At 40.2% G+C, this 17,189-nt stretch overlaps 2 protein-coding genes across 11 annotated transcripts in view; one reads left to right on the top strand and one right to left on the bottom strand.

The window, feature by feature from the left end:
* Positions 1–13,582, top strand: part of CENPU (centromere protein U) — a 47,418-nt gene extending 33,836 nt beyond the window's left edge. For both annotated transcript variants that reach the window (XM_061404169.1, XM_061404168.1), the window contains exons 7-13: positions 3,220–3,280; positions 4,387–4,495; positions 6,283–6,361; positions 6,560–6,607; positions 7,737–7,798; positions 9,795–9,951; positions 11,378–13,582. In XM_061404169.1, the coding sequence (XP_061260153.1) occupies positions 3,220–3,280; positions 4,387–4,495; positions 6,283–6,361; positions 6,560–6,607; positions 7,737–7,798; positions 9,795–9,951; positions 11,378–11,491 (630 nt within the window). In that variant the 3' untranslated portion in view covers positions 11,492–13,582. The remainder of the gene's footprint in view (positions 1–3,219; positions 3,281–4,386; positions 4,496–6,282; positions 6,362–6,559; positions 6,608–7,736; positions 7,799–9,794; positions 9,952–11,377) is intronic.
* PRIMPOL (primase and DNA directed polymerase) overlaps positions 11,942–17,189 on the bottom strand; it is a 50,939-nt gene continuing 45,691 nt past the window's right edge. For 7 of the 9 annotated variants that reach the window (XM_061404159.1, XM_061404161.1, XM_061404160.1 and 4 more), the window contains 3 exons: positions 15,080–15,162; positions 14,953–14,999; positions 11,942–12,349 (listed from right to left, as the gene is read on the bottom strand). In XM_061404159.1, coding sequence (XP_061260143.1) covers positions 12,104–12,349; positions 14,953–14,999; positions 15,080–15,162 — 376 coding nt within the window. In that variant the 3' untranslated portion in view covers positions 11,942–12,103. Of the gene's footprint in view, positions 12,350–13,535; positions 13,559–14,952; positions 15,000–15,079; positions 15,163–17,189 lie in introns of all 9 variants that reach the window. The other 2 variants (XM_061404165.1, XM_061404166.1) reach the window with 2 other exon arrangements.

Here is a 17,189-nt window from a genome sequence, read left to right as displayed (position 1 = left end):
CATTGAGCTTTTCTTACCGTACGTGAACCACATCCTTGGCATTAAGTATTCTACATACCATTTTAACACATGACATTTCATTCGTGAATGTGCCATAGTTTAGTTAATCTTTTACTAATGAAGAATTGCAGTTTTTAAAATATAAGTGCTTTGATTTTTTTTTTTTCCCCCTAGCGAAATCTCTGTGCACATCCTTGGTCATTTCCTTAGGAAAGAAATTGCTCTGATAAGAATTCTGGGTCATATTTATTCTCTTTTAAGATTCTTGACATGTAATATCTCTTAATCAAGCTTTTAATATGTAATAATATGTCAGCATCTTGATTTTGGCCCACTGAAATGGATCTCAGGCTTCTGAACTCCAGATCTATGGAAATATCTTTGTTAAGCCAAGTTGTAGTAATTTATTATAGTGGTCATAGGGAATAAAACATCACCCAATAACGTTTCCTTTTTAGTATCATGCTCTTGGGTTCTAGAACTTCTTTTATTTTTTTTCCTTCATAGTTTGTTTCTTGGCTGAGATTCCTTATCTGCTTAATCATTAAGTCCATCATTTCCTTCTTGGGACATATTAATATTTATGAGAGTGGCTTTGAAGTCTCTGCTTTCTAAGTAAGGTGCAATCAGCCCTCTCTATCTGCAGGTTCCACATTGACAGGTTCAACCAACTATTTGATAGGAAATATTCGGGGACAAAAATTACATAAAATTCCCCCAAAGCTAAAAGTTGAATTTGCCACGCACCAGCAACTATTTTCATAGTATTTGTATGTATTTCATAGTATTTGCATAGTATTTGTATTAGGTATTATAGGTAATCTAGAGATGATTTAAATGTAATGGGAAGAAGGTTATGTGCAAGTGCTACCATGTTATACAAGGGGCTTGAACATCAACGGATCTGGGGGTCCCTGGGGATTCTGAACCCACCTTCCTTGGACATTAAGGGGTGACTGTACCTGGACTGTGGTGGGTCAGCTTCTTTTGAGTACTTCTTTTCTGTCTTGACTACAGGTCACATTTTGTGTGACATTTTTCATCTAGGAGTTTTAAACTGTGTGTTACACATTGTTGTTGACAGGTGGTTGAGATTTTGAGTTGTGTTTTCTTCTGAATGTTGACTTTCATTCTAATAGGTATCTTAATTATTGGCTGATCAGCTTGAACTTCTGTGGGTGTGATTTATCCCTTGTTGGGGTCAGTCTGTGGAAAGCCTCAGTGGGTCTCCCAAGCCTCTCTAAGTCCGTGGACTCAACGTCTGTATTAATAGTCTTCAATCACTGCAAAACAGAATACCACAAACTGTGTGACTTCAAACAACATACGTTTATGTCTCGCACAGTCTCTGTAGGTCAGAAGTCCAGGCTCGCCCAGCTGGTGAGGGCCAGGGTCTCATAGGCTGGAGTCGAGGTGCCAGCCAGGAGCGGACTCTCACCTGAGACTCGGGGTCCTCATCTGAGATCACGCAAGCTGTTGATAGAATTCAGATCCTTGTGTTCTTGTTTCCTCTCTGGTGGAAGCCAGGGGTCAACTCAGCAAGCAGAGGCTGCCCCGAGGCCCTCCTCACAGGGCCCTCTCCCGGCGGGGCAGCTGGCAATATCTTCAGAGCCAGCCAGGGCCTCTCAGTCTGCAGTGGTCTCCTGTGCGATGTGACTAATCAAGGGGGTGACCATCCCACCAGAGTCACAGGAGCCACTCACACTCAGGAGCAGGGAGCATACAGGTCAGTGGGAATCATGCTTACCGCACCCCCAGGCTCTGTTGAGTCTGGTCAGAGACTGGCTTTAGCCTTAGTTAGAGGACGGAGCAGCCTGGTAGCCTGTGGTCCATTGGGTTGCTAGGAGTCGGACAGGACTGAGTGGCTTCACTTTCACTTTTCACTTTCATGCATTGGAGGAGGAAATGGCAACCCACTCCAGTGTTCTTGCCTGGAGAATCCCAGCGACGGGGGAGCCTGGTGGGCTGCCGTCTATGGGGTCGCACAGAGTCGGACATGACTGAAGCGACTTAGCAGCAGCAGCAGCAGTAGGGTGGGTCTGGGGCAGCCCTAACTCTTGAGCAGTGTTTCTTAAACCTTTTTCATTGTTGTCTTCCCTAAGAAGCCTTTTTAGACATTTTTCCTCCTAACCATTCCCCCAACTGAATTTTAACATCATAAGTATGCTGTGTATCTATCTATGTATCAGGTACTTTGGAGGGTCATAAACTGTTGTACTAGAATCTCTAAGGCTGTCTGCTCCCCCACCCTGGGGACAGTTGGAGATGGCACGATCTCGGGCATGTTCTTACCCCTGAGCTGGGGTGTCCCCCCAGCACCCGCTCAGCTGGATCAACAGCTCTTAACTAGTTAGTGAGGCCTCTGCGTTTTCTCCATCCAATTTCCCGCAGTATTCCTTGTCCTTTATCACTTGTTACGTCCTTGTTCCCATGAAAGCACATCCAGTGCCCCTGTGTAGCCTCCCTGCGAGCATGGAGTAGGCGTCAGGGACCCCAGCCAGACCTCTCGTGTCCTCTTCCGACAGCCTGTTGCAGGGGCTTTGGCCACTGTGCCCTGCTTTCTGCCTCCTCAGCGGGGCAGGACGCTGCTCTCAATGGGGATGCAGCTGCTGTGCTGCCGTCTGAAGGAAGGTGTCCCGGGCCTGGGGGGCCGGGGCAGCCGTAGGTTTGCGTTCTGAGAGTCTCAGGCTTGTCCTGCCTGTTGTCCGATGCCACCCCCCTCCCCACTTTATGGTTGTGCTGGCAAGAGAGCTAGTTCAGAAGCTGTCACTTCATCATAGCTTGGAGCAGAAATTGAGCTGATTCCACATATTATTATCTTAAATAATAAAAGCTCAATTTCCTCCAAGGCACCCATTGTTAAAAGCCAACTGAAAGTTTTAATTACTTTTTATTTTGAGGTAGTTTATTTTGTTCAGTGTTTCCTTATATTAAGTTAGATAATTTATATGATTAATATATTCACTTAGAACAAAATGAGAAAGTTAGTCACTCAGTCGTGTCTGACTCTGTAGCCCACCAGGCTCCTCTCTCCAAGGGATTTTCCAGGCAAGAGTGGGTTGCTATTTCCTTTTCCAGGGTATTTTCCTGGATCGAATTGTAGCTAAAGTATTGACAGTGTCTGATAATGCTGTCTTAATTCTTGTTTTAAGAGAACTTTCTCCTACATGAAAATCTTTGCTGTGGTTTTTTGTTTGTTTGTTTTGTTTTGTTTTTTAGAAAACTCAGAAAAATAAGATGTTTCCTGGCAAAAGGAAGAAACCAAGAAGTTACACCACAGGTATAGAAGTGTTTTATATGTAGTCAATCGTTCAAGAAGTTCTTTTTTAAAAATATATTTTTTAATTTAATAAAGTAGTACATTTAAGTATATAAAATTTCCACTTTAAAAAGTTAAAAAATATATGACTTTGGAGTAACTGAGTTTTCCAGCAATCTGTCATGAAAATTTTCAATATACAACAAAGGATAAAGAATTGAACAATATTTATTCATAAACCTACTAACTAGATTTTACCATCAGAATTTATTTCTACTTGCCTTAGCACCTATTCATTAATCTATTTTAATTTTTCATCACGTTATCACTCTTTTCAGACATCAAACTATGCACTTTTAGAAGCCTTTTTTCATTCAACGTAACTTTGAGATTCATGCATATTATTCTGCATCATTTTTATTGGCACAAAGTTTATTGAAAAATGGGAGGAAAATAAAGCATTTTCTCTCCAGTTTTTTAAAAGATAAGTTTTGTTTTTCTTATTATAAAAATGTTTATTTTAGAAAATTTCAAAGATATAGAAAGGATGATAACATCACCTACAATTCCATCACCCCAAAGTAACTGCCATGTTTTTTGGTCTATACTCTTCAGTCCTTTTACTGAGCTTTTCTCACCCTAAGTGGGCTCATATCCTGTCATTCAGTATTCTACATACCATTTTAATGAATATGTAATATTTCTTTCACAAATGTACAAAGTTATAGTTAATCTCTTATATCAGCTGTCTGAATCAATATATGCAATAACCTTCCTGTGTCCTAGAAGTGATCCGTCAGGTAGATTAAAACTAACAAAACACAGTTAACAAAGATCTGCATCACCAGTAGCATTCAGTAACAGCCGGCTGTTAAAGGCGCAGCAGGGTAACGAAGGGACGGCTGCTTTTGGCTGCTTCAGAAGTGGGCCAACCAAGGAGGCGGCCACTAGAGGGCGCCCTACCGACAGGGGTTTGTGAGCCTGTCTTCTCCCATGCGTTTCTTCAAAACCTCTTACTATTTTTAGCAATTTGGTGGAATACTTTTGTTGTAGGCTTTCAGATCCCTGGACCTAGAGCTAAATTGCTGATAATCAGTATATTAAATTAACCTATCCTGATGTTGTAGATACTTCCGACTGTGCACCTATTTGGTGTTTAAAAGAAAAGAAAGCCAGTGACATCATGGAATTAGATGTGTTTTTGTCTGCATTCGAGAACATTCTTCTAGAGTATGAGTGAGTCTTTTGATGTTGTCATTTATGTGCCTAATAAATTTCCCTTGAAATAGCACTTCTGTTCACCCCACAACTTGATATGTAGAACTTTCATTATCATTTTTATGTACTTTTAAATTTCTATCATACTTTTTTCTTTAAGCCTCTGATTTAGTAGTATGTTATTGTATGTCCTTGTATGTTCCTTTTTAATTTGTATTTATTAATCTTCTGTCTTAAATAGTTACAGTCCAATTTCATGGACTGGTAATACCTATTTTTGAAATACTGAGGCTTCCTTTATGGCCTAGCACATAATCTCTGTGGAAGCTCTAATTATTGGATCTGTGTAGAATCAGTATTACTCAGTTTTTCCTGGTATTTCTATCAATTTATGCTATCTCTATAGAGGTTATTTTACTAGGATATCATGTTTAAAATTGCTCTTTTAGATTGAACATTTTATCCTTATGAAGTGACTCTTTTCATTCCTAAAAATGCTTTTTTTGGTTTTAAAATCTTTTATCTCATATGTCACTAGATTTCTTTAGTATTTGCCAGATTTTACATTCTTTTAACTTTTACTTCCTACCTTTGTCTCATGTTAAACTGTTATTTATTACAAAATCCTTTTTAAGTCCAGTGTCCATCTTTGAATTTCACTTTAGTCCATTACACTTAATTATCCTTACCTTTAGAAGAATGTATTTATCCTTTTTTAAATTTATAACTCCCCACCAGTAAGATTAGAACTTTGGCAAGCTGTGATATCTTGGTCTTCTCTCCCTGCCCCCACCACAAAGTGCATCATGTTTAACCTGGAGACTGTTTAATTCTGGGAAAAGGGCGATCAGAGTTGATATGAAATGGCTGTTTGAATTTAGGGTCTAGACTTTGAACTTGCCAGAACCAGTTAAGAACTGCAGCTTCTTAATGGTTCCTGGAGTCCTCCTCATAAGGCTTTTAGGGCTATATGTGGTTGTTGGTTTCCCTGTGGAGGAATGAGGTCTGGGGTTTCTTATTCCATCTTCTGATGTCAAAAGTGCAGGCCATCTCTCCTGCTTAGCGTCTGAAGAATTAGGCCACGGGCCTAGTCCCCTTCTCCTGGGTGACTTTTCCTCATGTATTTGCCCCAAGAAAAAAATGGCTATATGACAAGCTCTCACTCACACAAGAGGTTTATTTTCAATTCAGACTTTAAATTCTAGTGTTGTTCTGTGACGAGGCCGAGCAGGGGTTAGCTCCACCCTGGCAGGGTGTGGGTCACCATGGGTCTGTGTCCAGCTGTGAGGGAGGGAGACTGGGCTCTTCTGTCCCTGACAACAGGGACCCAAACCAGTTTCTTTGTTTGGGTCAGCTTTTGCAGAGCTGAAGAGCTGGCTTCTGGCTGCTTATATATCGGTTAGTCCAAATGTGAGGCCCAGTCCCTTCCCCAGTTGTGGCAGGGAGGGAGGAAAGGGCTGAAGTCTGCTGGCCACTGGATCAGGCTGCAGGGAAGCCCGGGCTTGTCTGGGACCATCACTTTCCACATGGTTTCGTGTCGCTTGTGGCTGTGGCCAGTGTCGGGAAGTGCTGGCCACATGCGTCAGGACTTAGGAAAGAGAGTTCCAGTTGTTTTTCTTTTCTTGAGATGCTTCCAGTATTTTTTTTAAACCTGAGAAGGGGCTGCAAGCTGACCATGCCCTCTTAGATATTCAGAATGGCACATGCCAAACTGTGTGTCCCTGGGAATGCTGAACAAATGAAACACGCCTTTCCAAATCCTTCAGAGAGTACCTGAGTTTGACTTTTTTTTCATTCTGCTACAGACAAAAAATAGACTCTCGAGTTTGTAAGGCAGCCATCAACAAATTTCATTCTAATTTGAAAGAAGAACTCATCAAAATGGTAAGTTCAGTGACATAAATTGGTTGGTCTAATTTTTATTTTTTTAAAAACTAATCCTGAGCAACTCACTGTTGTCTTGGAAAAGCTTGCATTTGCTGCCAGTGTGGTGAAGATTAGAAACTGGATATGATATGTTATAAAATGATAAACACTTGACTTTGGAAAATGCATGCAAATATTTGTTTTTGTTTTGTGTAGGTTCAAGAAATCCAGATGTTGAAGACTCTGAAAAGGAAGAATGCTAAGGTAAATCACTTACGTGATTAAAGACACAGTCCTGTAGAAGGTGCACATACATGGCAAGTAAGACCCGACTCTGGGCTTTGTGACCTACAGTTTGTGGAGGCCTTTTATCTTTTTAGTCAGGCTTTTGTTTAGTCGATCTGGTGACTGTTCAGGTGAGTACTGATCAAGTCGGTAATGTTGTTGAGACGTAGGCTAAGGAACAGGGGTCCCAGTTGGCCTAAAAATGGCTCTCAAGCCCCAAATGACCCCTTACATAGTTGCATATTATGTAATACGTGTATCACTACTGTGTGTGTGTGTCAGAAGTCTTTCAGACTAAAGAACTGGCTCGAGTCTCAGAAAGGGCAGGCTAGGAAGAATACTGGGCCAAGGTCAGGAGATCTCTTGTCATGGTGCTGCTGCCTCAGTGTCCTGTTGCCACTTGGTCTGCAAGGAAACACGAGGCCCTTCCAGCCCGCCTGTTTACAGTTGGACCAAAACTCATGCCTTGTTCTGGCTCTAAAGTTGCGTGAACCCACGTGTGGAAGCACAGCCGCCCTCTGTGTTTATAACAGAAATGGGCGTGAAGTGGATAGTTTTCCTTGTGGTGAAAAACAAACTATTCTGGTGAAAAACAACAGCCTTTGCTGTTTTTCAGTTTTAACCTCTTGTTGGTCATTCCTGCGTCTCTCATAAGCAAGCAGGAGAGTAGTCTGAATGTCCAGCAGTGGAACATGAGGTAGTCGCTGAAAGTGATGGTTGAGATGATGCAGTGAATCCTGTTGAAATGTTCTCTGTAAAATACAAATTGTGTCATGGCATTCCCGTGCTTCAGGATTTTCCTAGTGTATTAGAGGGCGTAGGAATGCCTTACTTGGTAGCTTACAGGGTAGTAAAATAGGCCCTCCTCTTCGGGGCTATCTGCAAGAGGACCCCCTGGACTTCTCCAGTTCCCTGTTCTTTCCCTTCATAGCACACGTCACAGGCTGTAATTACATCCCTTTGTATGTCATGTCTGTCTGCCCTGTGTGACCCGAGTTGGTAAGAATGGGGTTTGCCGTGTTTCCCACTGTGCTTCCAGTACCTGGCACAGTGTACAAGGCAGTGCTCAAATGTTTACAAAACTAATGTAACAAATTTTTGTTACTAGATGATCTCCAATATCGAAAAGAAAAGGCAGCGTTTGATTGAAGTCCAGGATGAATTGCTTCGGTAAGTAATATCGAAATTCTCTTTGAGAACTTAAAATAGGGATTTAATTACAGCGTTTCACGTGAGGTTTTGCTATAAAAGTTGCTGCCGTGTTGCATTTAAACACCAGGTCTTCTCTGGGCTGGAAGCTCAGTCAAGGGCGGTTATACTGCCGAGTTGAGAAGCTTTTAGCAAATCAGCCCTGATGTGCCCACCACGAGCTCTCTCAGTCCCCGCCTGAGAGGCGTTCTGATTGGATCAGCCCTGATGTGCCCACCATGAGCTCTCTCAGTTCCCGCCCGAGAGGCGCTCTGATTGGACATGTAACGCGTGGACGCGAGGCTTAAGTGCGGGCTCTACCACTTGGCAGCCTTGGGCAGGCCGTCCTCTCAGTGCCTCATTCCCTCGTTTGCAATGAGCATGACAGTGACTGTACCTCCCAGGGTGTGTGAGGCCTGAGTGAGTAAATGCGCAGAAAGTGCCACACCGTGACTGGCATAGCACAGTGTCGTATGCGGCGTTACCAGTTTCCATGAGTGTCGTTGAGACGCATCGCTTGGTGTGACACACCTGGGCCCAGGTGTCGGGCCAGAAGAATTTCCAGGTCTGTCTCCACGTGTGCTTAGGAAGACAAGCGCAAGCCGTCCGCTCTGTTTCTGGTGGTCTTCCTCACAGATGGGGTGGCCGGGTGAGCCGGAGGGTTGGCAGCGAAGCAGCAGCAGAATAAGCAGTGTCAGGTACGCTCCCTGCCCTTCAGGAGCCTTAAAATAGCTTGGAAAGTGGTCTTAGAAGACAACCTATGAGTGAGTACTAAGTTTGAAAGATGAGACCTGCCCCAGAAGTCTAGAAGAGGGAGAAATGGGTTGTCTTGGCCTTTGGTTCCCAGATCCAGCCTCTGAACAGGTGCTGCTGGCCGGCGCTGCAGCCTTCATGGGCCCAGGCCAAAGTCAGAAAAGTAATCATGACGGGACGCTTTTTCAGGTGTTAGCTGTGTGTCGCTGGGTGCCGTCCTAAGTGCTTTGTGATACCAACATATTAATCGTCACCATAACCCCGGGAGGCAGGGCGTTTGGCCACAAGACAACTATGTAAGACTCGGATCTCTCAGAGATTACAATCCTTTTTCTAGACAGAGTTGTAGAACTTGAGAGGTATAGTATTTTGGAAAGGCATAGAAAGAAAGAAAATGTGTATCATTGTTTTACATGTAGAAAACCCAAGGCACAGGGCGGTAACATTCCAACAGCCCCCAACCCTGAAATGGGGGAGCCAGGACCCGGTGTCTGCCCACTGGCTCCCGACCCAGCGCTCCTGCCCACGACCCTGCTGGCTCAGGGGGTTTCCCACTGGTTCAACACACAGAACTGTACGGGGACTTCTATAAAATGATATTAGAGCAGGTTTTAAATATATCTTTGTGAGAATGAAACATGGTAGCCATTCCCCATTCTTTTATAAATTGGTCCACAATATCCAAGTTATCCTTTTTATTTTGTATGTTAAGAGACTTACGAGCTACTGAATCAGAAAGCAGGTTGCCCAAGGTTGCACATCTCATCCAGGCACTGAGATAGTTTCTCCACTGCTTTTATTAGACTTGGACAAAATTTCATAAGACAGAGGGGCAGAGGAAAGGCTTTTTGTCCATGCTTTTACTGCTACACTGCAGTGTTGGTCTACATCCGTCTGGGGCGCTAAAATCTTGATACCCAAGTATATGTTTCAATTCAGTAGTTCCTAAGACTCTAAAAATGACTTAATGAACTTTAAGATACATAAGGCATATTTTTCTGTGGGCTTCACTGCTAAGTACTTTTTAGGCATCATATTTCAGAGTTTTTTCTATATTTAAATTGATTTCAGAATCATTCACATTGATAATTTGAAAGCTAATGATATCTTAAACCACCTAGTCCACCTTCCCTGTTTTACTTCACTCAAAACCCTTACACACTCCACCTTAGGCTGAAGTTCCACTTTGTCATTTCTTTTTGGGAAAAATATCTTTCTGTTTTAGGGTAGAACCAGAGCTGAAACAACTACAAATAAAGTATGAGGAACTTCAGGAGAGAAAAGCTTCCCTTAGGAAGGCAGCATATTTCCTGTCTAATCTCAAGCAGCTTCATCAAGATTACTCAGATGTTCAAGAGGAAGAACCAAGTGTAAAGGAAACAGTAAGTTCAGTTTTTAATTTTCACTCTGCTTCAGAAGACACAGGGCTCCTATTAGAGAGGCGGAGCTTGGAGGGGAGAGCAGTGGAGACGCCAGGTCTACCCAAAAAGCAGCCCTATAAACTGGTGAAAATTTGTTCACACCACTTCTTTAGCTAATTAATTAAGGCCAGAGAGGTAAAGGAAAATCCAGAAACACTGATTTTACTAAGGTATTTAAGCTTCAGAGAACTGAATTTCTTGAAGGGAAAGTGTATCCTCTGGACAAAACTCAACTTGTCGTCAACCTAAGACTAAGACCACTAAAACCTATACAAGTTTTAAAGACCAACCTCTTGTTCTTTGTTCAGCCCGTATTTTTTACTATCTTTTGTATCTGCAAAAGTAGCCATTATCCCATATAAATGGTAGGTATGATTTTAGAAGTTGAAAAATGTTTTAAGAGGACATGCAGGAGGGGAAAGGGTGGTTGGCATAGATTCTTTTCTGTGGTCTTACAAGATAGTGAATATAGCTGGCCCTGTCCTTGCTGTTCATGCTTTATATATAGTAGTGTGTCTGAGTTATGCTTTCAGAGTGTAGATACCAGGGTACATGCCTTACCTCTTTTCTTAAACTAAGAATCCAGTACCTAATGTTAGTTCTTCCTCCCCTGAGAGCAGGTGCCCCCCGGTACAATAGGTTGAACACATTAGGCTCTCAAATATCTGTTAAACTGAATTGCCTAATGGTAGGTGATGTAGACAAAATTATTTGGGTTGTAGTCACTCTGATAGCTTTGTGCTTAATTTTGTTTCTAAGAAAACCACCTTGAAAACATAAGCAACAAAATATTCTAAGTATAATATAGCTGTCAGGACTTTAGTCACTGGCCCTTAGATACAAGTTGTACCATGATATTTGGCGTAAGTTTCAAACTCATGAGTTGAGTTTTGTTTCCTATTTTTATGCTGGGTTTGTATTTAATTTTGTCTTTAATCATTAAGGACACTTGGATTGGCAACTGAGAACCACATGGTTAATTTTCTCAAAAAGTAATTTTTCTAGATGAGTTTTATGGGCCTGGTGTCTCGTTACGTCGGTTCTTACAGTGAACCTGCTGAGCCACAGAGCTCTGGCTAACCTGCCCAGACCACGTCTTGGCCTGTCCAGGGAGACTTTGGTTTAAGTCATTCGGATGCCATTGCTTTTTGACCTGGCTGGTCTTCTGGGTGAGGAGCTCAGGCTTTGCAGAGCAGTTCCCTTGCAGCCTGTTTATCAGTTGTTCTGAGGTGACGGATTAAAAACAATTTCGTAAAAATGAGTGAACGGTGATTCATGGAAAACACTATTATCACTGGTATTTGGTCATAACATTGAACTACATAAAATGGATAGGGTTTTAAAAGGGTTAAGTTTTTTTATTCATCTAAATATTTTTCTTCAACAGTATGATTCATCCAGCCTTCCAGCTTTGCTGTTCAAAGCAAGACCCCTTTTAGGAGCCGAACATCATCTGCAAAATATCAACTATCAATTAGAGAATCTCCTTGACCAGAAATGAGACCAGTCTACTAAGATATGCACATTTAAGATTAGTCTCATGATAGTTTTAGAAGGTAACAACAGTATATATTTTTGCACAAAGGAAAATGGGAAGAAAACCTGAACTTTATTACTATTAATTTGAACTGAATATTTTTTATTGTTATAACATTCTCAGATAGAAACTGTCTTACTGTTCAGACTGTATGTATGACCTTGAGCTTCTCACCAGAATTTAATATTGCTTTGTCATTAAAATTAAATAGCTAAGTATAGTAGTTTTAGAGGCCATAATTAACTTTTCTAGTTAACACCAAGTACTAAGTTTTTAAATGTTTTACAGTGTTGACACCTCATCAGCCCTTAGAAGCTCTACCCTACAAATAAACATGCAAAATTAAGCTGATGTGAACATAGTTAATCACATAAGGAGAATTCTACTGAATTTTAATAAGCACACTGGAGCTAATTTTCAATAAAATTGGTTTATTTGAGTACATAAGATTTGGAAGTAAAGTGATAAATAAAACAGCTGATATAACAGGCTTATTTAATAAGTTACTATAATTTAATGGTACTAAATCTGCCTTCATGTAGATTACAGCCTAGTTATGTCAGTGTCCATAATTAGCTACTCTTGTAATACTTCTATTAGTAGTTCATCAGGAATTTCATCCATCCTATTATAAGCCAGAAGACTGTTCTCTGCAGCTTCTGCTAATTCAGCATCTTCTGTAGCCTCCAAAATGTAAGTATCATCAATGCCGTTATCCCAGTCAGCGTCGGAAAATGCCCCTTTCGACAACACGCTAGATGACGGTCCATGAGGACTCTTGGTTTCAGTGTCTGCTGTTGTATCTGTTGTAAACTCCTCTTCCTGTAGTTCCGAGGAGGAGGGAGAACAGAGTAGGAAGAAAATACCGATTATTCAAACAGAATGTGTGATAATTTCACCATACAGTTGATCTGTACTGCATTAAGGTATTCAGTTCAACAGATACCAAACACGGGACGGTACAGTCTCCAATGCAGTCATCACGGGCTCATCGTTGCTGCCTTTGTGGGACACTCACAAAACTCCACATTGGAAATGCCTGCAGCTCCGTGGCACGCCCTCTCCGGTGTACACAGATGGGCTACAGCAAAGGTACACTGATTCTTTACAAGTGGACAGTCTATAGTCTAGCTGAAGGCAAACTGGTATCTGCTATCTGAACAGACTAATTTCTTGATAGTTTTAAAATTAGATTGAAAAAGGTTTTGAGATAACTACACGACTGAGTGTCTGATTTGATCAAAAGTATGACTGGATTTTGAGTATTAAACATATTGTATTAACATGAAATTTCCTGAATAATTTCACTATAGATGTATAAGAATGTTCTTATTCTCCAGCTACATGCTTGAGTATTAAGAGACAAAGGGTTTTGATATCTGCTCTTACTCTAAAGAGATTTGTTATGGACTGAACGTTCGTCACCCCCTTCCCCGTTAGATGATCCCAACGCCCAGTGTGGTGGTATTAGGTGAGGGCTGCGGGAGGCAGGTGCTGAGATAGAAGGGACTGGCACCAGTGCTCTGTGACCCCGTCTCCCAGGGACAACACAGTGAGAGACACCGCTCAGTGACCCGGGAGCTGACGGGAGTCCACAGCACCTTGATCTTGGACTGTCCAGCCTCCAGAACTGTGAGAAATTTGTTGTTTTTAAGTCACTCAGTCTGAGGTACTCTGTTACAGCAGCCTGAAATGCCTAGGACAAGATTCATCAAAAATAATGTGTCATGTGTACAGTAGCGGGAGAAAACAAGTGTGGCCAAGTGTTTAAGAACCAATCAAGAAAAGGCACACAGGAGGGCTCCTTGTTCTTCTGCAGCATCTCTGCAGGTTAAAACTTTGATTGCAATAGAAAACAGGCAGATACCAGTAACTCTGGAGTTTAGCTTAAAATACTAAAAGTGTTAACTGTTAAACAGTATAATAAACCTATCACTCAGTTTTTAAGTAAAAAGCTAAAATAAGTTAAATCCAAGCAGTGGTAATACTGGTCACCAAAGGTACTTACAATTTGGTGTTTTCAAGGTATTACTGGATTAGCAGGAAAAAAAACAACTTTCAGAAACCCACTAAAACCACAGCCATTTATCAAAATAACACTTCAAATAAACTAGGGTGAAATATTCTCAGAGACAAAGTTTGGTTCTTTGAAAACACTTTTTAACCTAGTAATTTACCAGAGACTGGCGATCAGGTATTTTATATCCAGCTCCTACAGGTCATGGAGGTTTCTACCATTTCAGTATAAATTTTTTCAGGAGAGACGTTTTTAAAGTTGAATACATACCAGACAGTTACCTAGATTATAAACTCAAGCACTCAAGTAGGTAACGTTCATTTTAACCATAACACTATAAACAAAAGGGGGAAAAGTGTAGAAGAGTCCTTAATACAAAGTTCTTGTAAAATATTAGACCTCATATTAAAGTAAACAGAGGGCAGTTACAGGCAATCCATAATAGAAACCTGAATGTTAAACTGTCAATTAAAACACCTGAAATACCACTTTATGTCTACCAGCTTGGTACAGATTAAAAGGTAAAAATAAGAAATGGCAAGTGGAGGATAACCTAATTTCCTATCATTTTCATGGAGAACAATTTGGTAATATAGAAAATATGACAGTTTAAGTAGGAAAAATCCCTACAATATAGTATATATACTACTAATTTTGGAAGCTACAGACCAAAACATTAATCTGAGTGGTAAAATTATGAGTGAGAATGATTTTTTCTTTTTGCGCTTTATGTATTTTGTAATGTTTTTCTACAATGAATGTGAATTACTTGGGTAAGTAATATAAAAGTTTTTTTCAAAGAAAAATATTGGTTTGGCAGTCTGGTAATATCTACCAAAGTTTAAAGTGTATATATATATATCCTATAGAACTATCTCTAGAAATTCTTTCTAGATATAAAGAAAGTATATTTTGATATACTTTGTAAAGCAAAAAATGAGAAGCTAAAATGTCTGAAACTGGTTAATAGCTATCTATTTCTTATGCAGCAGTGGGGAAAAATGAGGTTGAGAGCAGATGTGTGCTGAGGTGGAACGACCACTGCAGCAGTTCCTAAGTGGAAACAAAGTTCCAAACTGTGTTCAGATGATACCTGGACACCATTAGCTCCTTGAACCACTGTACGAAGTCGCTTCAGTTGTGTCCGACTCTGTGCGACCCCACAGACGGCAGCCCACCAGGCTCTGCCGTCCCTGGGATTCTCCAGGCAAGAACACTGGAGTGGGTTGCCATTTCCCTCTCCATTGCGTGAAAGTGAAGTTGCTCAGTCGTGACCGACTCGTAGGGACCCCATGGAACGCAGCCCACCAGGCTCCTCCATCCATGGGATTTTCTAGGCAAGAGTACTGGAGTGGCTTGCCATTGCCTTCTCCGTAGAAACCAGGAGGAAACTACAAAGTGCACTTACCTCTTTGAGAAGAGACAGAAGACATACTTCAGCAGGTAGTGGAAAGCCTGAATCAGAAAGACAGTAGAACTGTTTTATATAATATCTAATTTTTACTCTGTGGTAAACGTAAAAATTAGTAACTCACAGTCAGATTTGAAGTTTTCTGCTTTGCAGACAGGGTCATGACATTTTTGATACCAAACTTCATTTTTCAAGTCAACCAAAATCCTTTACATTTAAAACAAAAAGTAAAAATTAGTACTTGCCAGACAGGATAAAAAGCAAAATCCCGTTACATGCCATTTACTAGAGAGATGCCTAAGACTTAAAGAGGGAGAAAAGATAGAAAGTAAAAGGATACAAACATATCTGACAAATGGTGTTTGCCAAAACTATGAACTTTAGGGCAAAAATTATATACTGACCAAAGTTTCTCCCAAGAAGATAAAATTCTCAACTTGTTCCCGCCAAATAAGAGATCTTCAAAATATGTGAGTAAAGCTTACAGAACTTCAAGGGTAAACAAATATTCAACCATAATTTAAGATTTAAAAAAGAAAACATTCTTCTGATAATTGATACCAAACAATCACCCCAAAACTCAGGATATCAAAAATTTGAGAATTTAAAACAATTTAAAAAACTGACTATGCTAGGTACAGTATGAATCATTAAATGTATAAGTACTCATTCACACATTCTCTGACTACAAAACAGATTTAGAAATAAGCAATAAAAAGAAATAAGCAATAAAAAGAACTGAAACTCAAAACTTAGAAATTTAAAAATTTTTCTTAATAACCAAGTGACTCAAGTAAAATTCATGATGGAAATTAGAATATGCTTAGAATTAAATGGATTGAAATTACATATTGAAATAGGTGAGGGGGATTTCCTGGCGGTACAGTGATTAGGATTCCATGCTCTCACTGCCAAGAGCCCAAGTTCAATCCCTGGTCAGGAAACGACGATCCCACAAGCCTCACAGTGGTGCCAAAAATAAATAATAAAATGTGAAACTGAGCTAAAGTGATCTTTAGAAAGAAATTTAGAATCTTTAGCAGTAACACAAATAATTTAGAAAATGAACAACAATAAATCTTAAAGGCAGAAAGTAATAACAAAAATTTCTAAAAGTCAATGAGGACAGAATGAAGACTAATAAAATTCAAGATTACTCAAAAAAGGTATAAAGACATAAGTGGTATTAGAAGTTGAGATATAACTACAAATATAAAATATATTAAAAATATATATTATGAACTTTTTCTAGTAATGCTGAAAATTTTCGTAGAATAGACACAGTACTAGATAAAAATATACCAAACCAAGCAGAGTTACAGAAAACCCAAACAATCCTATAACCACTAGAATTTTTTTTAAGTAGTTTAAAATCTTCCCACATTTCATAGAAAAGAAACACAAAATGGCTAACTGTGTGTTTGGGACATTTACCAAGGAGAGAAAAATGGGCTGGTAGCTCAGTCTAAGGGCCCCATAAACATTCCAGTAACAGACTTCCCAATAGACAAAGGCTACAGTTTCCAAACTGTGCACGGAAGTGCCCCAGAGCGATATAGGATATGTCTGTCTTTCAGGGGATAGGGTGACATCTGTCAGGCACCTTGCAACCGCTTGCTTGTAACTCACAGGCTCTACAGTACGGCATCACCCTTCTCCATTCCTTTCAGTGATGTCCTGTCTTTTTAGAGCTGGGTGTTTGATATTGGTGGTAGTGATAAAAAAAGTAGCATAAATATGGAATGAGACGTGAGGGTGAGGCTGGCAGTGTCCAGCTTGATCCCAAAGTTTGAGTTTATGCATGCAGGCTTCAAAAGGACACACAGCTCATTAATAAGCATACTTAAGAGTCAACAGGTCCCAACTTCCAAGGATAAGTCAAGTCACTGTGATGTAATATACACATAGCAACTACAGTTAATACTATATTGCATATTTGTAAATTGGTAAATCTTAAAAGTTCTCATCACAAGAAAACAAAAATGTAACTATATATGGTGATGGATGTTAACCAGACTTACTGCTGAGATCATTTTGCAGTTGTACATAGATATCAAATGTTTTACACCTGAAGCTAGCTAGTATAATGTTAAATGTCAATTATATCTCAATTTAAAAATGAAATAAGAATACTTCATTTCAATTGATGCATATTGTTTTTTCAAAGTGCTACTAAATTATCAGGGCAAATATTAAGTTGCTTGAAACTGATTAAGTATAGGTATTTCTCTTGT

This window comes from Bos javanicus, chromosome 27 (assembly GCF_032452875.1).
Source record: "Bos javanicus breed banteng chromosome 27, ARS-OSU_banteng_1.0, whole genome shotgun sequence".
Lineage (NCBI taxonomy): Eukaryota > Metazoa > Chordata > Mammalia > Artiodactyla > Bovidae > Bos > Bos javanicus.
Note: the sequence above shows the minus strand (reverse complement) of the source record. Positions and strands in the feature narration are given on the sequence as shown.